This window comes from Colius striatus, chromosome 1 (assembly GCF_028858725.1).
Source record: "Colius striatus isolate bColStr4 chromosome 1, bColStr4.1.hap1, whole genome shotgun sequence".
In the NCBI taxonomy this organism is placed as follows: domain Eukaryota; kingdom Metazoa; phylum Chordata; class Aves; order Coliiformes; family Coliidae; genus Colius; species Colius striatus.
Window position 1 is genome coordinate 68,435,119 of NC_084759.1, and position 22,067 is coordinate 68,457,185.

Genomic DNA, 22,067 nt, shown 5'->3' on the forward strand with positions numbered 1-22,067 from the left:
CCCAGAAAGGTCATGGTGATCACATTAGTTAGCTAAAAGAACAAAGTCATATCTTTTTTTTTTTAAAGTTCATAAGTTTGGAGGTTTTTATAACACTGCTTTAGTTAATAATATTGAAGCTTATTTTACTTAGAACTGAAGCCCTCAAATCAATTATCAAGGTGAATGTCCACCTAACTGATCTGATTTTTTGTTTTTAAGTATCTATGACTAAAACTTGGTGTAGTTTGAGGGGATGTCTTCTGACATATGAAGAATGAAGTGACATAGCATAAGGTGAATCATTTCATAAATTTGACCTTTAAACTAGATCAGATGAATCACAGCAGTTGACCACCTCCACTGATTATTGACCCCTCTAGAGATTATTTTAAGGGCATCTGAAGGTAATCAGTTTGAACAGTGATATCTGAAGGATAACATATATCCATGGTTCCAAAGATACCAAAATGAGCTCAGGCAATAGTATGAAAACGTAACCCCACCACAGAAACAAGAAAAGCCAAGAGAGCTCCCTAAAGGTTTATTATTTGAAATGTCTTCTGCCAGGGCTGGAGCAAATAGTAGTCCTAAATTATGGAAGACTTCAGTTGAGTCCAAAAATCTCTCTTTGACCTTTTGAATAAATAATTAATTCATCAAAGGAAGTGAGAACAGCCATAGATGGTAATACCAAAGGTTCACCTACACAAGAGTCCTGTCTCCTACAGGGAAGGTAGTAGCAACAGTGTGGGAATCAATATTCAAATAAGGCAAACATACAATTGAATTTCTTCTAGCATATCTTTCCAGCTTCCAGCAGTCTGCAGCCAAAACAGAGACACTATCTCTTCTCTGAAAAAGTAAATATCTCTTTTGTTTGTTCTTGAGTTTGCACCTTGTTTCTTGAAGGTGAGGGCAGCAGAGTCTGTTGCAAGCCTCTAAAATAAGGAGATGACCTTCCTCTGCCTCAGAAACTACTCAGTGTGGCCCTGGGAAAGATGTGTCAAAAGGGGATGGGAGCAAGAGCAAAGGGGCCTGCAAAGAGTGAGGTGCATGTAGAGACCACTGAGAGGGGCTGACAAAAGCAGCAACACAGAGCTGATGGGTCCCTCCTTGTGGATGCTAGAAGGACCTGCACAGTGTTCACAGCAGCTCAGCAGCTCATTGAAATGACTGAAACCAAACTAAGAGAGAACCTGCCCTACAGAAGCAGAAGGAAGTAGGTTATCAATTAGGTTTGTGAATTCTATCTGACCCATTCATTTTGAGTATCCTCTATTTAAAAGAAAAATAATAATAACTAAATGTAGTTTAAATTTCAACAAAATCTCTTTATTTTACTTTTAAAAATCTTTTTTTCTCTTTTGAGGGATCTCATTATAGTTCAAAGCTCTAGACATGCTTGCCTAAAAGTTGAAGTCAAAATAGGAGACAGGTACAATCTGCAAAGGGGTTTTATTTTCATATTTTGTCATGTTTTCTCAGATGCTTTATTAATGCTTTATCAATAAATAAAAGCCCATAGGACCAAATGAAAGCACTCTAGAAGTCTTAAAGTTTGCCATATCTGTTTGTTTAAAGTCTTGGTACTAATCTTTCATTAATATCGATATTTCATAGACTTAAACTAAATAAATTGATGAACAGGTACAAGAAAACTAAGTAGGAAAGTGTTTTGCATTTTAAAAGGCAGCTAAGTATGCAAATTTCATTATTTAAATTAAAATGTCAGTTCTCTCAAATTATATTAATGATTCCAAGTTCATAATGGAAAAATTGTATCAAGGCTGGGGACTGATAAAGAATTCTGTAATCTTTCTAATTCACTCTACCAAATGCAATTAAAAGTTATTAGATTTCTAACACTCCAGCTTCTGTATAAAACATTATTCTGGTGAAAATTAAACACTGAACTACAATCTACTTTCATTTTTATGAGAAAAATGTGTTGAACAAATTTACCCAAACTATCAGAGTACAAGATGTACTGTATTTTAGGAAATTCATTTCTCTGCAGTGGAGGACTAAAATCTATAGAGACTCCCAGCAGCATTTCATTAATGATAAATAAGTGACAGCCATCATGAAGATAGGGGAATTCAGGGATCACCAATGAGATCTCAGTAGAAGTTTTCACGTTCTGTGAATTGTTAATAGAAATTATGTGTATGCTGTAATAACATTTATTCATTAATCTAACAGGTTTGCCATAAACAGAGAATAGGGAGAAAATATACAGAACACATATAGCCCTTTTTAACTTTAAAAGTTGCAGTTGAGGATCATCTAGTGAATAATAGAAACTTGCACTGCCAAATACGCCCTTTTCATTTATTCTACTGGCATAAAGCAGGATAAAAACAATTCATCAGTTATTAAGTTTCTTCTAGTATTGATTTCAACTGCTTTGCAATTTTGAAAGAATATTTCACCAGGAGCATATGCAACAGTGCTATGTGGTCTATACTGACTGTCTGTGGCTTTGTAAAAACACTTATAGATGTTGGATTTAATTCAATAAATCCAACATGGTTCAGTGCCCACTCATCTGAAACAGAGAAGTAAAGGTGAAAATTGCCAATGTGAACTCCTTCCTTATGTTCTTAGTCACTGTGATTTCAAATGTCTTCTATTTCTGCATCTTCCCACACCTTAGTTATATAGCCCTTTTGCTTTTATAATACATTAGTATAACTATTAATTTCTTAATAGCCAATAATCTTTATGGGATTAAATTGCCCATTTCCATGGCAAATACTCTGGAACAGGGAAGCTGCCACAGCAGCTAGACATTGGATGAAATGGGGATGAAAGCCTGGCTGACATAGCCCCTTTCCTAACTTCATATAGCTCTAGAGCACCAGGACTTCCACTGCATGCTAACAAGAACTTGCTGGGTGTGTTGACACTGTTAGACAACCACTCAGCCCAAGTCCCCAGAAAGGTCATGGTCCCCCCGAGTCCATCTTGTGTGTTGCTTTGCTCCCCAACCCTTTTGCTGTGACACAGCTTTTTTCATCTAAAATTAAAATCACCTATGGTCCAGTTCTGGAAACATCATTTCAGGGATAACACCCAAACAGCATGGGTGAATCTGGGCTTAGGTCTCTGCTCTGCACAGTTACTCCAACAATATCCCCCCATCACATGTACCAGAAAACTCAACATATACCCTCAGACTCATAAGCTAAAACACAGCTCTGCCAGGCTACAAAATTGCCCTCACTGTGAATCTAAAAGTTAATTAACCCATATATACAATGTCAAATGGAAACAGTGGAAACAGCCAGTTGCTGTGCTCTGGAGATATGGCCAGTCTGCTCTAAAAAGACAATGTCTGAGCAGTGTGAACACAAGCCATCCTGCACCTTTAAGGCATGAGGACTGAGAATCAGTCCCTGGAACAAATGCATTCAGCATGAAAGATATACCTGTTAAAACATGGCCCATAAACAGTAGTCCATATCCTCTCATTGGTATTGACAATAACAAAATCATAGAATCATAGAATGGCAGGGGTTGGAAGGGACCTTTAGAGACCATCTAGTCCAACTCCCCTGCAGAAGCAGGGTCACCTAGATCAGGTCACACAGGAACATGTCCAGGCGGGTCTTGAAGCCCTCCAAGGAAAGAGACTCCACAACCCCTCTGGGCAGCCTGTCCCAGGGCTCCGTCACTCTCACGGTAAAATAGGGTTTTTTTATGTTTAAATGGAACTTTTTGTGTTCCAGCTTCATCCCATTACCCCTTGTCCTTGTTACTATCTACTATAGAAAAGAGGGATGTCCCAACCTCCTGACACCCACTCTTTAGATATTTATAAATGTTAATAAGATCTCCCCTCAATCTCCTCCAGACTAAACAGCCCCAGTTCCCGCAGCCTTTCCTCATATGAAAGATGTTCTTGATGCATCTTCTTGATGCATGGATTTCAATGGATTTCAAATGGATTTCAATGTAATATCTATGTATATGATCATTCAGTCAATGATTTGTTGATCAAGAGTTACTTCCCTCAAAGACTGTAACATCTTTCGGACACTGGGATGTATGTACACAGTGGGAGAATTCAGATTGCACGAAAAAACATAAAACTGAAATTCTGTAACTTTCAAGTGCTCAGCAGACAAAAAAATATTTTAAGCTTTTTATATGGCAATGCACAGGTAGATTTTATGACTATTCTTCAGTTAAATATGAGCATTTAGTTCTCTTTTCAGAATATCCAGAGACTGTTCTCATATAAGTATACCCCTAGCTGTATAAAAACCTACACATGTAAGTCTATACACAGAAAGTATGCATTCAGCTACTTTCATTTAATTTCATACATATACAGTGTCTCCCTGGTTTTATTTTGGGAAACAATTTATTTTGGTGATAGAGTGTGGAGACTAGAAGTTATAGAGTTATCTAAGAAATAATGCCAGATTACTTTTTCTTTCTTCCACAAAATTATTGTTTTCTGACCTCTGTAAAGTATCTTGGTCATTCACTCAAACCTACAGTGCAATGATGTCAAGGTCAAGTTTGCTTATTCTGTGATGTTTAACCAGGTCCTTAGTATTGGGAAGACAGAAAAATGAAGTCATAAGCACTCTCTGTTATTCCTCCTGGGACTTGACTGCACTTTGAAAACAGCAAAACTGCTGTTCTGACTAACCTGGTGGAACTGCAAGGCTAGAGACATACAGAAAAGTAACTTTCTGAAAAGATCCTGAATCAGCAAAATATCACTGTTTTTTGTTTTGTTTTACAGGAGGTTGTTTGTTTTACTTAGAACAAATCTATGACACTTACCAAGATCTAGATAGATGCCTGGAACAAATGAGCTGAGGAAAAACATAAGAATAACACACCCTAGCACAGTCAGGCATTTGATGAGAAGAGTTTTGTCTGTTATTCTGTGCTGTAGACAGGGAGAAAAAAATTAGTAACTGCATTAAGAAAGGAGCTATCTATTATGCATAAAGTTCAAAAAAGCATTCATAAAGCACAGACTTCTGTTCCTGTATTGTATATTACTCTTCAGAAAAAAAAAAAAAAGCAGAAATATTTAAATTGAAGCATTTAATGCATAGCCACATAAATTGAGTATGTGGCTCAGAGTGGTCTAACAGATCAAGTAGCTATCACCTGCTGCATACATTCAGCTGTGTTCAGCTGCCCCCATCACAACTTCATTTCAGTAGCACAAGTGGGGTTGAAATGCAATTCCTAGTACAGAGGGCACTCCAGACACTCTAGACACCTTGGACTTTTGTCACCCTTTTTTGCACTTAGACTTTGACCTATAAACTAGGTCAGATTTTTCATGCCTTCTGTGCAACTCTCAAGGACATGTCAAGCTCATAAATTCTATGCAGATTCTTCTACACCCAGCTCCTGCATCCCTGTGCCAAGATCCCTATGCCCTCACCCATTGACCCAGCATGTTCCTGCTCCTGCTTCTCTACTCTCATGTCACTTTTGCCACCAACCTAGGGAGTCACCTTCTCCCAAGTCCCTCCCTCATTTCACATATTTAAAGCTCTATACTAGTCAGTGTTCTTTAAAAATTTTGTCTTTAATGCAATGCCTTGACAAAAGTGCAAAACCTAAGCTGTTGGGTTTGTTCTTTTTTGGTGTGACATGTACGACAGTGATGTCTCAGTCAAGGACTTGAGCTGACAAACACAGACCTGGATTCATTAGTGATGCCAGTGAAGTGGAGACGTGACATTTAAACTCTTAACTTTAGGTGAAATTAATCCCACTGAAGAGTTTACATCTCATCAGAACCCGCTTCAGCGTAAAGATTTAGGCAGCAATAATGTGTGCACAGCAAAGAGAACAGGATTTATCAAGTAGGCTTATCCCTACTTGAATAATGTAGCAGGCATGTCACAGATAGCATAGTAAATTGGTATTGAGTTGGTATTCAGTACATCAGCAGGATGGTACTCTTATCATCATGCATGGTGGTTATAAACAACCTATTGACACCTCCTGAGTCTTTCTGGCCATTAATTAAAAATTTAAGGAAACATTGTTGAATCATTTATTGATCCTTTAAATGATATATTCCTAAAGAACAAAAGTATAAAACCTAACTAAACCTCACAACGTAGTTCAGTAACCTACTCCCACTGAGAAGCCACTCAGCCTGCTTGACAGCTTTTCCACTATCATTAGTTACTAAGTCTGTATAAAGGCACAGGATTGCTTATTGATACAGAGAAAAACTGCCATCTACTTACTTTTTTCTCGAGTTCCTGAATATTTGTTTCCCAATTTTTATCTTCTTGTGATATTTGTCTGAAAGAAAACAACACCTGCATTTTTCCAGATTGAAATTAGAGGTCTGCCAAGAGCATCAAAATGAATCACTCTGATCACAATTAGATCCATTTTTCACCTATATATAGTAACTCATACTACAAAGGAGTCACGGTCTTCTTACAGCCAGCAGCAAAATTCACATGATCATTCACTTAATATTCCACTTCTATAACATGCTTTACTAATACACAAACATATCAGTTCAGGAAATGTGTCCCAGGCTTGGAAGGAGCTAAGCTCCAGAGTCTAGGCCTCTGTATAGGATCTGGCAATATTTGTGATATGTATCCCTATATATACATCCCTTAATAGTTTGGGGACTTGATGTGTGCCCTGCTTTGATAAAATAAGGGTTGTATGCCGACATCAACAAGTCAGAACACATATATTTTACATTTGCATTTTATAATGAAGTTTTTAAGATCAGAATAACTTCATCATGTTATCAGCATAGTCAGCCCTGCAGCAAAAAGCCTTGGGGTTTGCAGATCAGGAGCACTGTTGCTGATGCTAATTAATTTTTGCATTGCTGTAAATGTACTGTGCTGGAGGAATCCTGATTTTCAAGATTAAATACATAATTACTATTTATACTTCAGAAGTGTCTTCTTTACAGTGTCGTAAAGTTTAAGAATCTGTTGTGTTTTAAAAAGGAGGCAATTTTAACAGCATTTTTTACTGTCTTTATTAATGCTCTCACTCCATTCAAAGTGCACAATATCAGCACAAAGTTATGTAAACAAAAGTCATCTTATCACTGGAATGTTTGGAGAAATCCTATTTACATGTCCTTGCTCAAGCCTATTTAATGTTTATTAATTAAAAAAAAACTATTTCAGTTTCATTTTAGTCAATTCACTTTCAGAGTGTTCATTGCCACTATCCTGTCATCAAATTCCATAGCATAATAGCATAGCTTGTCTTGCCAGAACATAAATAAACTAAGGTCAATACCTTTGTTAGTCCTACTTTATACAAAATTATTTTATATACATAAACAGTTAATTATGTCTGCACTCAGGTTCACACTGAAGATTTGATAATGAAATCATTTTAAAACACAGCAATTCACTGAGGATATATTTTCCAAACTCAGCAGTTCACTGAAGAACATTTGGATTTTTCAGTAAAAAAATGACATTATAACATTTCACTATGCTGAAGCAACTGTTGCAAAGAAAAGTCTGATGATTTTTTTGTGATCTTTTTAAGCAAAAAAAAAAAAAAACCAACCCTACCTGGAACTTCTAGGCCTTTAAATTTGGGTCATACTGATATATATTTTTTTCTGGCCTGTCACATCAGTTTTGTCACAGTACTTTGGGTTTTACTGTGGCTGAGGGTGGCTCTTTATATCTGTCCCATTACCCATCTGATTATCCAGGTTTTGGCTGGGATAGAGCCCATTTCCCTCCTACTAGAAATAGCTTGAGAATAATAGTATTGCTAAGTAGCACTTATCTTAAGCAAAGGATTTCACAGACTCTGCCAGCATGCAGGTGCACAGGAAGCTGGGTGGGGGCATGGTCAGGACAGTTGACTCGAACTAGCCAAAGGGCTATTCCATACCATCAGACATCATGCCCAGTATAGAAACTGGGGGATGTTTGTAGGGAGGGACATCAGTCAGCAGGTGGTAAGCAATTGCATTGGGCATCACTGACCTTTTCTTGGGTTTTATTTCACTCTCTTTTTGCTATATTCCATTTCATTAAAATATTTATGCATATAATTTTTGTTATATTTTATCTCATTTTAGTTATGAAGCTGTTCTTATCTCAATCCACAAGTTTTACTTTTTTTTTTCCTGATTATCCTCCCGAAACCACTGGGAGGTGGAGAAATCAGTGAGTAACTGTGTAGTGTTTAGTTGTTGGCTGGGGTTAATTCGTGACACTGATCAAGAGATAACTAATTGTGTAGTCCTGAAAGTCTTCACTTTCCACTCCACCTAAAATTACCAGATATGAGCCCTTGACTGGTTGAAGCAAACAAAAATATTACCCCTTTGATTAGGAAAGCCATGCTACCATTCCCCTCTGTAGACTGATATGAGCAGGAGCTCCCTGACAGTCCAGTAAACTATGCCTGCAGCTTGTCCCTGACAAAGGTTGGAGCAGGGGAGATGGGACGTGCTGGTCACCTCTCACCTGTGAAACGTCTTCAGCTTTTTCTTCAGGAGCATCTCCAGAGTCATCACCTTCTGCATTAAGAGGCATTTCACAGCAGTCTCCTCTCTGCTAGCTGGGTTAATGCGCTGCGCAGTTAGTCTCCAAACATAAATTTCGTGTTTCATCTCTAAAAAGAAACAATATCATGTCTCTTAGAGCAGGTGTAATGCATATGAAACCAGAGATGCACAAAATATGTGCAACTTATCCGAGACTCAAAGCTTTTTAAATTATTGGAATGGTTTCCCAACAATTTTTTACTTAGGAAGCTGCTTTTACCATTCATTTTGCAGAGCTGAAAGGAATGAAAAAAAAATATATCATTTCTTCAACATTTTAAGCAAATTAATCTCAAAGTCATTTTCCACAGAAAAAAAGAAGTGCTATCTTCAAATGCTTGCAAGTGCCTTCCATAAGCTTCAGTGCTAGAATTATAGCTTATTAAATTTTCATCAGAAAATAAACTGTCAATATACATTACAATGCTGCTAACAAGATACTAGCCACTTCCTAGTTAGGAATTACAGCAAATGATCCTTCAATACATTCAGGAACCACAACACGTTTTCACCCATGTTTTCATTCATTCTATGTTCATATAAGCAATTTTATCAATATACAACAAAACAGAAATTTCGCACTGTCCTGTGGAATATCCTTTAGTAATATTCTGAAGGTTTCCTAGGAGGACTTAATTCTTAGCTGCTGAAAATACCTCTAAACACAGCTACCATCACCTGCATGCTGATCTGAATGATATCAGATCCTGTGTAAGTTCAGACAGATGGATTAAAACTTGAAATCAGTCTCTGAAATCTTGTCAGGAGTTTCAACACTTTTTGATTTATTTTTTTCCAGTATTGTCAAGACGTTGGACAATGACAACAAAGTATGTGTCCCTATTCAAGAAGAGCCTCAGATTGGGCATGCCAAAAACAAAAAAAGCATTGGATTTTTCATGAAATTACTAAAGAAATAAAAGTAGAATATTCACTTGGAAATTGTCTGTGCAAATGCTTCCTGATGAAGATGTTTCCTCACCTTTTTTTTTTTCTGTTCCTCTCAAATTTCATGTTGTTGAAGACAATATGTCAAGAATTCAAGGGTTATATCTCAAGATCCCTGTTCAATCAGTAAATTGTTCTTATCCTAAGAAATGCATGTGGAAGTCTTTGCACAGTGTATACAAACTATATACATTATTTTAAAAAAAATAAATTATGCAGTAACATAATAAATATTTAAACACATTTTTATGTGTAGGCAGTGATATTAACACTCCTGGAAATCTCTGATGGCTCATGTTAACTGCTATCAAAAAGAGTACCAAACACGTTTAATCCCCCCCGCTTCCTTTGCGGCTGAGTACTTATGATGATAGAGTGAATCGTGTAAAGATTGACCATAAGAGGGAATTAGACTTGACACAACTTAAACATTTAAGAGCATAAGTAAGCAACTTCAAAACATGCATAGTTAACACACACACACAAAAAAGGATCTGAACAGCAATTGACTCACATTTATCATAGAATCGTAGAAAGGTAGGAGTTGGAAGGAAACTTTAGAAATCATTTAGTCCAATCCTCCTGCCAAAGCAGGTCCACCTGGATCAGGTTACACAGGTTACACGAACAATTGCATTGTTCATGTCTATAGATGAGTATACATCCATGAAAATTGTAATCTTTTCCTAGGTTTTACAAGGTAAAACCAGAAACGTAAATTCACAGTATCTAAAGTTCAGTAACTATCCCAGGTTACTAAACAACTAACACTCAGCTAAAACTCTTCTTCCAAGATGGGGTTCATACATACAAAGACACTAAAGAAGTGCAGAATCTACCACCTTCCTTTGTAATATATTGGGTGATTTTTATCAGAAGTACAATCTGACACTAAATTATATTAAAACATGGATAGGTCTTGCTTATCTTACCTCCACAGCTTTATGTAAAGACTCTGTCCTGGCATCAATTACTTTTCATTGTTATTTGTGAGAAACACAAATCTATCAGCAGTGATTTTCTATTCTCTTACAGAATTTAAACAAGAATCACATGATCACAGAATAGTAGGGGTTGGAAGGGACCTCTAAAGATCGTCTAGTGGTGAATGTGACAGAGCTTTAGGCCACAAATGATCTTCTGTTCCCTCACAGGAAAAAAACAAAACCCCAATAAACTCTTTTTGAAAATTAGAGTAGATGGCACCTGTGCAAAACAAGCATATTTTACATCTCAGAAATTATAATTTTTTATCTTTAATAAAAGGACAAGATTAAATTTCAAGTTTCTGAATTTGCATTGTAATTTCTGAAATAAATTAGTGACAAATTTGGAGTCTACTTCAGCTCAATGAGATAAAAAACTATTTCAATTGGCAACTTCTTCCTCATAACACCTACTTTGAAACTAGTCTGAAATCATGAGCTGAGAAGTTGTTCCTTCCTATATAGATGAGCAAGACTCTATGGAGAAAAGTTGGAATCTGACTTTCTTGCACACTCACTTGTGCCACTTCCCAGGAAAAAAAATTCCTTTGAAAAAGTTTCCTGAGTCCTTCACGGTATATGCAGGACTCCAGTACTGGCCTCTGTAAGAAGTTGTTCAGAACTTTCCAATGCTCTGCATCAGACCCACCTCTGGACCTGAGTCAACTGGGTGCCTCCATGATTGCTTTTTAAGAAGACAGAAGAGGACGTTTGCTCTTTCTAGGAGATGGTGGAAGGAGTTGGATGTGAGAGAAGCAACTGTGTGTACCCCAAGGTCAGTGAGGGAAGGAAGGGGGTTTGCTGGAGCAGAGAATTCCCTCCATCTCAAGCTATCTCTCATGGAGGGTAACAGTGGAGCTGAGATCTGCTGGCAGTTCATGGAGGGTCCCACAGCAGAGATGGTGACTGTGCCTGGAGGGGCCATGACTATGAGGAGGCAGCATTGGAGCCTTACACTGGAGAGGCTCATTAGTTACTGTATCCCATGGGGAGGGCCCCACATTGAAGCAGGGGAAGAACTTGAGGAGCCCTCCTCCTCTGAAGAGGATGCAGCATATACCATCTGTGAGGGATTGTCTGCGTGCCCCATTCCCTGCCCCTCTGTGCCACTGAGGTGGAGCAGGTAGATATCAGGAGCAGGGACTTGAGCCCAGGAAGAGATGGGGGAAGGAGACCTTAAAGTGCTGGATTTTTCTCATCATTCTGCTCTGGTTTTGCTTTGTGTCCTGTTTCTAGTTGCTGGTGGATGAAACTGATCTTGGTTTCTTCCCTGAGTCAAATAGTTGACTCTGTTTTCCCTGAACCATAATTGGTAGCGAACCTTCTCTGCTCTTGTCTCAATCCACAAGGCCCTTGGCGATCTCCTCCCCTCCCATCTCTCTGTGGTCTCTGCCACCCCACCATAGGGAGTGGGAGTGTGGAGGAAGGGTTGTGAGTGAATGGCTATGTGGGTGGTTTGTTGCCAGTTGAGCTTAAACCAGAACACAGTGAAAGACATATTTCTGTCATTCTGCATGATGCCCTACAATGAAGAAGACAGAAACTTTTTCACTAAGCAAGTGAATGAAGAGAACCCCCTCAGTAGGTGAATGGTCCTTTCTGTACTGCTTTCTGGTGCAATTTTCAAGTAAATTGGACTGTGGCTTTGAAACTGTTTCTCATCAGCAGTCCAAGAGAAAGAGCTTAGTTTTTGTCTTTTTTTCTGGCAAATGCTCATGAAGCATGATTATCTAGTTCATTATCCTGCTTTCCAATAGCTTGTCTTTGCTGCAACACCTTTTCTGGCCATGTCTGTTCATCCTGCTATAGCATTATCCCCTATCCTTTCCAAGTGAAATTTTACCAAGGGAGAAAAATTGAATCTTTCACCATTTATCTGAAATGCAGATCCCCCGTGGATATTTTTGTACAAAGAATCTTTATTTTCAGAAAAGGGCAGCTAACATCACTATATCCCACAAACAAACTCACAGGGCAGAATGCAGCATGACTTGCATTACACATTCCTATTCCGTGCCTGAAGTGCTGTGAGACAAATCTCCAGGTTCAGCAAGCCTAGTCTGGTGCTTTCTGGTCTAGGTTAAAACATAGACGCATGTTTTCACATGGCTTTGATCTTGCCTTTATGTACAGCGAGTGCATGCTTGATTTTTCAGTCATTTTCTAAACATTCCAAGGATGTAAACATCCAACCTGCTGTGGAATTTACTTCAGAGAAAAATGCCCTTTGAAAATCAGAACAATCGATACATCTTTTATACTGTGATTCCTGCTGCAGTAATAATTTGTGAAGAGGTTTTCTAGGTCACACCACAGAATGTTTCTCGTATTTCTCTTTCATACTTACTCTTATTGTAGTAGCCCACTGTATCATCAGGTGATACATATGTATTAGCAGTAGTTTGTGTTTTGAATGAAATATGATGTAGGACCCTAAAGTCAGTAAGAACACAGAATAAGGCCAAAAACCTTTGGGCTTTGCTACACTTTTCTCAATTTAGGTCTGCAAATTCATTTAGGAGGGCAAGCCCTAGAGTTTAGGAACATCTGGCATGTTATAACAAACTACGTTATACACGGACAAAAGTTTAATGCAACTGCAGGGTCTTATCAATCAGTTTGATAAGGCAGTGTAAAGGCAGCATTTGGCTTCCTGTGAACAGGAAAATCTCAAACCCTGTTTCCCCATGACCACAAGTTCCTGTCCTCTCCTTGACTCTAATGGTCATGTTACACAGGGGTGAGCTCACTTCACTCCAACAAATCCAACAAAAATCCAATCGGCAGGGTCTACACAGGGTTTGCTTCATGGTGTATTGGACTACTTACCAATTTTACCTACCATTGCTAAGTCTGTTGCTCATATGTGCATCTGACGTATCTTTCATGGCAGTTTATCATTAAAGCAGCTAAATTAACATTTAACTTCAACTAGAGTAGAGTAGTTGAAGTGATAGAAGCAAAGCAAAGTTTAGTATGCAGTGATACGGAGTAAAAGACAGGAATGCTGAAGCTCAGACAGGGAATACTTACCATTGTGATACTAAAATCCTTGTGAACATAGTACATTCATAAAGCCCACAGGGCATCACAGCAATATACATAGCATTATTTCACCCTTTTTTCCCCCTTTTTTCTTTTTCTTTCTTTTCTTTTTCAGAAAGTCCATTACCAACAAGAAAATATTTTTTTTTCTTAGTTTTGGGATCAAATAAAGGATCTTAAAACACATAAAGCCCATGTTGCTAATCTCTTCTAGTTTTGTCATTTATCATATTTTGCCACGGAGATCACAGATATAATGTCCCGAATCCATTGAATTTAATGGAGATTCAGCTGTTGACCTGAGCTGTGACATTTTAGAAAACTTTTTCTGCATTTTATAAAACAACAATTTTAATTTTAGAATGCATATTCTTTCTGCAATTTGACAATTAATAGTCAGATTGATTTTCAGATATTCACATATTCTCTTCCATTTGACTGCCAATAACAAACAAGACATCTTCAAGAACTGAGTGTAATTAATTCCTAGTCTCAAAATCCAAAAAGACCAGTCCTGTTAATTGAATACATTCAAAAGAGCATGACCAACCTTGATGAGATGATAAGAATTATGATAAAATAGCAGTCTTTAACTTGCAAGTGCACTGAATACATTAACTATCTTTTTACAAGCAACAGAAATTTGCACTGCTGGACTGTGACTAACAACATGCAAAGCATGTTCCTCTGAATGTAAGGAATTTTTTCTCCACATGCCATTGCAGTCTGACTATTTTCTGTAAAGCAATTATTTTTCTTAGTTAACTTCTCAGAATAAGAGTACTTCTGTTTAAACAAGCACCATGAATTATAGCTTGAACTAGCAATAGGAATATCTAATCTTTTTAAATTTTTTTAATCACTGATATTATACAATTATTCCTCTTAAGCATTATTAGGCAGTAAGTTAGTGTCATCTCCATTTTAAAACTAAGTCAGGAGGGTCAGAAATTCAAATACTGAAAGAAATCACCTCAAGGGATATTCCAGCTCCACAATTCATCCTTCTCTCATAGAGGTGGTCCCCCTCAATCATTAGGCTTTAACTGAAGAGAAAAAAAATGCCTGAAATGCTCTGGTCTTTATTCCTTTGAATAGTTCTGTTCATCAGCAGTGGATAAAGGTATAAAGAGGCATAAATGTTGCAGGGTCCTCAAAACGGCATCAAAACTTACTTTTCCTTATTCAGCTAAATACTTGCAAAGGAATGCAAGATATCTGTACAATACAGAGCATTTATACAAGCTTTTCGGCTCGAGGTCTAACAGCTGGGGCGTCATTTGGTCAGCGAGGCACCTAATGACAGTTTGGTTGCCCAGTATGGGATTACATCCATGGCACAGGACTTAGAGGACATCTTCATCGCTGCAGCAAAGCAGCTGGAGCCTGGGCAGAAAACTGCAAAGCTCAGAGTACGCTACACACCTAGATCACTTCCCAGGAGTCTTCTGGGCAAGCTGAGGCAGGCTACAGCAGCACCAAGAGTTAGGCTGTCCAGAAAGCTGCAAAACGGGAAGTATCCTACTCCTTCAAAATCTAACTGGAATTTTTCCTTCACTGTGCTTTGTATTCTTCCTCCCTCTCGCCCAGAGTTTTCGCTAGTGAAAGAAGCTACAAGACTACTAGCCTACCCCTGCATTTTATAAGGGAATAGTCAATTTAATAACTCTGAGATGGTCACATAACACTCAGCTGGATTAATCTTCAGATATTAAAGAGGGTTAGCTCTCCCATAACATTTCAGGATGGTTGATAAATACATACATTACTCTTTGTTTTGTCCCTGAATGAGGAATGAGAATTCTGTCGGGTGACACGGGCTCTGTTCTCATCTCTGAGTACATACAGCCACAAATCTGAGTATATTTAGGTTTCATGTGTGCTCATTAGCCCTTGCGTAATGATTACAATATTCTGTTCTGTTGCACTTAGAATGACACAGTCCTCTCACTATCAAAAAGTTTTAACTCAGACTGACACACTTACCAATGAAAACCAGTTTAGTCAAGGTTTTCCCTTAAAGTACAAGTTTCACAATTATTAAAAAAAAAAAAAATCTATGTTCAATTCACCTCCTCTGCTCACTAGTGAATAGATCCATTCCAATCATCAAACATTTTCCACCAAACATAACTACTGCTGGGGCCCTTTCAATGTCAGTGGGAGAAAAAACAAAAAAGAAGTGCTGCAAGCAACCACTTAAAGATAGGATTCCCAAAGTCCTATTAATGGAAGATACAGCCTGAAGAGGACAACTCTCATAATCAAAAAAACAGTACGTCACTTTATTAGGGCAAAATGAAGAACAAACTAGTGAAGCACCATATCTTTTAGCAACCGGTTTAAATGTAAAAATGGTGAGTAATAAATTCATCTCATTGATTAATGAAAATGGCAGCAATCATTTAAAAATTTGTCAGGGTAACACTTTTATTTGAAGCATCATCACAGTGAAATCTCTCTCTAGCAATCAGATACAGAGCACATGTTAAATTAACCTAAATTGTTCTCTTTAGCTCTGTGTATCAGTAAGGTCTTATGAGCTTCAGAGCCATCAGAGGAAGGCAAAAAAAATTGTCATAACCACTAAAAAAACCATTAATGAAAAGATTAGGTCTGTTCAACCTGTGTATATCTGTACAATCATTTTGCAGTTGTGGTATGCCTACAAAAATTGAGGGGAACACATACTGTAAAGAAACAGGAAGTATCACTTCCTAAGTGATTTTTCTGCCTGATTTCTTCCATGAAAAATGTGTATACATTGTGAAGTGTTGCTCTGTTGATTAAAAATGTCATTGTATTATAATTTCTTTCTGTATAAGTCAGGTAAAGTAATATTACAGCTGTCTTCTTGTGATGGCTACATTATCAATATACTAAGCAAATATTAAATTATCATATTTCCCTTATTCTGCAATGTCCAAATACTATTTTTATCAAGACTGGTTGACAAGACAGATCAATATTTTCCTCTTTCCAAGCGGAATACTCCATCAGCTCTAAAGTAGTACAAAGGACATATTCAAGATTTTAAATACAAAATTATCTAAAGTGTTTATAAATATGAAAATCTTGAATCTGTGTACATAAATACAGTTATTTTTATTCCTGATAATTAAAAGAGCTACTGAAGGTGCAAATAATAATAGAAAGATCTATTTTTACATTTTCAAACACAAGACCTGGTGTATTACCTGAAAAGGAGCATACACAACATCTGCAGGAATCATAACACTACCTAGTTCCTTTGAGACAAAGAGTCTTATAGTTCTTATAAATAAAAAGCTCAATATGTACAGAAAGATATGATTTCAGATCCCAAGATAATTTGTAAGTAAGCTGCATCCTTTAGTTTAGGATAATATTATCCAAAGTAGGAGAGATAAAGTGTTAACTATTCATTGTTAATATGTACAACTGGATTTCAGAGAAGAAAAAAAAAGAAAGAAAAAAGTTTTACTGTACCACATTGTTCACCAATATTTAAAAATGCTTTAGGTATATTCCCATGAATTCAGCATCTTGTGTGAGCACAGTAGAGTGCAATGCATACTGCAAAATTGCCATACAGAGTGAGCGGACTCAAATGCTTGAAAATACCTTGAAATATTCCTTATTTTAGAGCATTTTTCTCTGCATAATCTCTCTGCTGGTTTCCTCAATTGAACTAACTTTTAAGTGAGGACAGCCCACTACTTTTAACATTACATTAAAATACCAATAATTATTTCCTGGCAGTTAGTAAAGTACCAATATAGTGTACAGATGCACCTCAGAGCTGAGATTTGTGGGTGTACTTTATCCAGCTAAGTACTGCATGTACTCCTCACTGACTCTGGCAAGAACAGGTTCCTACGGTTACAAGTACATTACTAAATGAAATAAGGGTAATTCAAGTAGCAGACATCGCTGTACTGATGCTAGCTAACACCTCATCCTGGGTGCCTCCTATGCCTCTGCAGTGTCCTGTGGCCTGGATTATTATCATTATTTTATGTGGGCTCTTTTTACAGTTCAAATTGTCTGAAGCAGCAGCGAGGCTGTCTTGCAAGTCATCACAGTGGTTCTTCCCTAGCATTAAATCGAAGGTTGTATATCACACTGCAGGACATAGCATGAGGGCACAACACCACTGATAGAGGATACAAAAGCCACCCAGAAATCCCATGCCCTGAGAAAACAACAAAGATGTTAACCCTTTAGACATAGCCACCTGCCCTGGAGACCATTCTCCCAGGCAACCATTTCAGAGCTGCAACAGGCAGGGAGTTTCACATGAACAAAATAATGAAGACAGAACTGAGCTATACTTTCCTTCCTTTCAGCTCTAATTACAGTTGACAATGCCTGCGCTTAGTCAATCACATGCAGCACAAAGTACTATAGCAGATATTTGTAGTGAGTCTTGGACACAGAGGATGAAACTCAACAGACATCAAGTGCTAAATAAGTCTTTCAGTTTTATCTTGGTTTTTTTTCTTGTGGTCATCCCCTTAGCTCTGCCATTCTTTGCTCAATTTCGTGGATAATGAGACCTGATGTAAGCATTATATACTCTTAAGTCTGGGAGAAATGCCTGGATATCTTGCAGGCAGCACAGTCCTATCAGTTGCATATGTCTGACAACCACCAATTATGACTCCCCTACTTCTTTCCTCTTCTACACTTTCTATCTTTTCACTGATGGTTTTGCATTTCTTTTTTCCCCCCGTTCTCCTCTCCTTTTTCTTTTCTTGGAGAAGCAGCTATAAAGCTCCACATGGAAGAAAAAAAACAGATTTCCTTGCTCATGTGGTTACCACATTTCACATTGTGGGAAACAGCACCATGTTTTTCACACATTAACCACTTTACAGATGACTTTAATTAATTAGAAAATTCCTTCTGCTGTCAGCTTTACATATTGACTATCATAGCAGTATTTTCCCAGCTGCTGCAAACAGGGAGCTACACCGGAGGGAATAAAGTACTCCTCCCTCTCCTGGCATAACTGCTCCTACTTCAACACTGGGTCTTTCTTTCAGCCAGCAAAACAATCAGAAACTGGAGCAAGAAACCACAGGAGAAATGGGAAGATGGTGCCAAAAGTTGTGCTAAAAGAAAATTGCAAAAATGGCAACCATCATATTTGTCACTAGACTACATGCCACTCTCTGTCCTGGGGGTCACGACCTTCCCAAACAGTGAGGTCTACATCTCCACAGCTTGCTAATTGATATAAAATGGTTTATTGTCACACTTCCCAAGGACTAAATAACGTATTGCTAACCCTTAAGGGAAGTAACAACTTTGCTTTCAAGTTTTGGGGTGGAGGGACATAAACAGCAAGTTTTATTCATCTTACACTCATATATTTATTCATTATTATTATTATTCATTGTTATGATCATTATTTATTATTATATCCCATTATATATATATATAACTTTTAAACCTTCTTAGCCTACTACCCTAACCCTAGCACCTTTCCTCCATGACACAGAAAAAGACGCAGGTTTATCAGCTGAAAGTCACAGTCAAAAAAGTCCTTAAAATATCCCTGTATTCTTAAAAAAGCATTTCATTTTCTCTCTCACCACTGAGTTCTTCAGATTCTTTACTCTTTTGTAATATGCCCTGCTTCAAGCCACTACTGTTGGATAGTGGTTCCTGGGGAAGGAACATGTGTTTTTTCAGCTGCACGTGCTGCACGTCAGTCTGAAGGCCAACAATTTAAAAGCACTGGTAACATGCAGCATTGAAACTGATCTGTCAATGTATCATCAGAATAACAACATCACCTCATCTTAAAACTAGTGCTTATCCATTCTCAATAATCTCTGTAGCCCAAAGCAACATAAAATATCTTAAAGCTCAGAGCACAGAGAGATAAAAGAATCTGGGAAGAATAATACAGCAATTGTCTTACATATCTTATTTAATTGTTAATTGGAGGTAGGATGAGGGAAGGCTGATATTCAGTTGATTAAAATAGCTGCTTCAACCAAGTAATTTGGAGTTACAATAGAATCATTGCAACTTGAGATGGAATAACCTCCAGAAGCAGCTTGGAGCACATTCTGCAAATGCAAACCACAACAGCTACCTCCTAATGAAGCTATGTTTATGCTTTCTTTTTCCTAGAAAAATTCAATAGAAAAAGTAACTCTTCGATATTTGCTTTAATTGACCAGGTACTGATCAGCTTCACAGCACTGGAGGACCAACGGATTATAAGAACACATGGTATACTGATTAGGGCACTGCTATATTTGAATGTACTAAGCTGCAAGTAACAAAGATTGTAAAGAGATCAATTTTGGGATATATGCTAACCAGTTTCATTAGTACAGTATTTCACTGGCAAAAGCATATGTAAATGCTTAAATCATATTATTCTAATTATTTTTTTTAAATGTTATGTACACTTGATTTCTTAAAAACACAAAACATATGCTTGAAAAGTTTAAAGATTAAAAAAAAATAACAATTCCTCCTTTTAAACTAAATATTAACAAAATAATGTTATGTGAGGATAAAAATTGCTTCATAGTTGGCAGTATGAATTTTCTGGCTGTTTAGGTATTACTAATCTCAAGACACCTTGCTAGCAGGCATTTTTAAAGATAATTTAAGAATATAGTAACTCCAGTTATTCATGTAATTTCCATGAAACTATGGCTTTTACTAGAAAAAAACAAAAAAAATAAAAGCAAATTAATGCATTTTAAATAATAAAGTTGGGAAGTTACAAAAAATGCTGAATACCAGGTATTTAATAATGTATTTCCAGGCAACAAAGAAAAGTAATCATTTTTTGTAATGATGTATAATTACAAAGGCTTCTACCTGGGCAGCTGCAAAAGTTCATTTCCTCCCCAACAAAAAGAGAATTCGTTTCCCAGAGATGATCTCTTCCACAAAGTATTTTCATTCTTGATCCGTGTGTAGAACAGGTAGGAACTTGCTCTACCTTAGGCATTTTGATATAGAATCGTAAAATGGTTTGGTTTGGAAGGGATCTTTAAAGGACATCCAGTTCCAAACTTCCTTCAGTGAGCAGGACCATTTTCAACTAGATGAGGATGATGAGAGCCTCATCTAGCCTGACCTTGAATGTTTCCAGGAGGGGGACATCTAGCATCTCTCTGGGCAACATGTTCCAGTGTTCCACCACTCTCACCTTTATATCTAGTCTGAATCTACCGTCTTTTATTTTAAAAGCATTACCACTTGTCCTACCACTACAGGCCTTACAGGTAAAAAGTCTCTTGATCTATAAGTCCCCTATAAGTACTGAAAGGCCCCATTAAGGTCTCCCCAGAGTTCATCGCTTTACTTCCCTTGCTCTCAGAATGACATCTCTAAGGATGCAGAAAGCCTCAGCTGTTTTACGTTGGCACAGTAATGAAAATGCTTACATCACACCAAGCAAATATACAGAAGGAACATTCTCCCTAATTCTCTTAGAAAACAGATAGGTAGCATCACCTCTAGAACCCCTAAAAATGATTTGATTTTTAATACTGATAAGTACTTTGGCCCCTAGGGCTATAAACAGGAAGGCCAAGTGCACTTTTTGCTGAATGGTCACTGAAGTCCCTCTAAATCGAGTGTCTGACAAGAGCTAACTTCCCAAGAGTGCAGTCTTTTTTTCTTACCTTTCTATCACATGAGATTCAAGAGACATGGTACAATCCACTGAGGACTACCTCTTCTGTCTTTTTAATAAAATCCTACTCCTAAAGCTAATTTTCTCTGCAAGAAGGCAATTCACTACAAGTGATAAACATTTTGCCTAAATTGGTTACCTACCTATCATTAAGATCTCTACCACTGAAGTAGTCAGCTTGGTCTCCTCTTATACTGAAAAGAGGGAAGGATATGCACCTGTTGGATCAAGCTCAAAGGAGGGAGACATGAAGATGATTAAAGTATTAGAATACCTCTCACATCAGGACAGGCTAAGAGAATTGGGGTTGTTCAGCATGGAGAACAGAAGGCTCCAGGGAGACCTTAGAGCAGCCTCCAGGAAACCCACAAGATGGAGAGAGACTTTTCACAAGCACATGTAGTGATAGGAAAAGGAGTAGTGGTTTTAAACTGAGAATAAATTTAGATTAGATATTAGGAAGAAATTCTTCACTATGAGGGTGGTGAGGCACTGGAACAGGTTTCCCAGAGAAGCTGTGAATGCCCCATCTTTAGAAGTGTTCAAGGCCAGGCTGGATGGAGCTTTGAGCAACTTGATCTAGTGGAAGGTGTCTCTTTCCATGGCAGTGAGGTAGGAACAAGAGGGTCTTTAATGTCCTTTCCAACATTCTTTTCTATTGCAGACAGTTATATTAGACTTTAGAAGGGCTTATCTTTCTCCACAGAATATAAACGAAGCCAAATTGTATCAACCATATCAAAAGCTATCCCCATGCTAAACAGAACTTGTGCACACAGGTTCAGAAATGTCCTACAGCACATAAAAACATGTTATACAGTCAGTGGAAGCCCAGATCCTATGTCTTCTGCAGCCAAAAGTGGAGGAAAAATCAGTCCCAGGGGGAAGAAACAGTCATATT

At 37.6% G+C, this 22,067-nt stretch overlaps 1 protein-coding gene across 1 annotated transcript in view; it reads right to left on the reverse strand.

Annotated features, from left to right (window-relative positions):
- The window catches only part of OCA2 (OCA2 melanosomal transmembrane protein), a 174,241-nt gene that overhangs the window by 77,929 nt on the left and 74,245 nt on the right, over nt 1-22,067 (reverse strand). The window contains exons 15-17 of the mRNA XM_061988504.1: nt 8,454-8,601; nt 6,222-6,279; nt 4,783-4,891 (exon numbers count right to left, since the gene is read on the reverse strand). Coding sequence (XP_061844488.1) covers nt 4,783-4,891; nt 6,222-6,279; nt 8,454-8,601 — 315 coding nt within the window. The remainder of the gene's footprint in view (nt 1-4,782; nt 4,892-6,221; nt 6,280-8,453; nt 8,602-22,067) is intronic.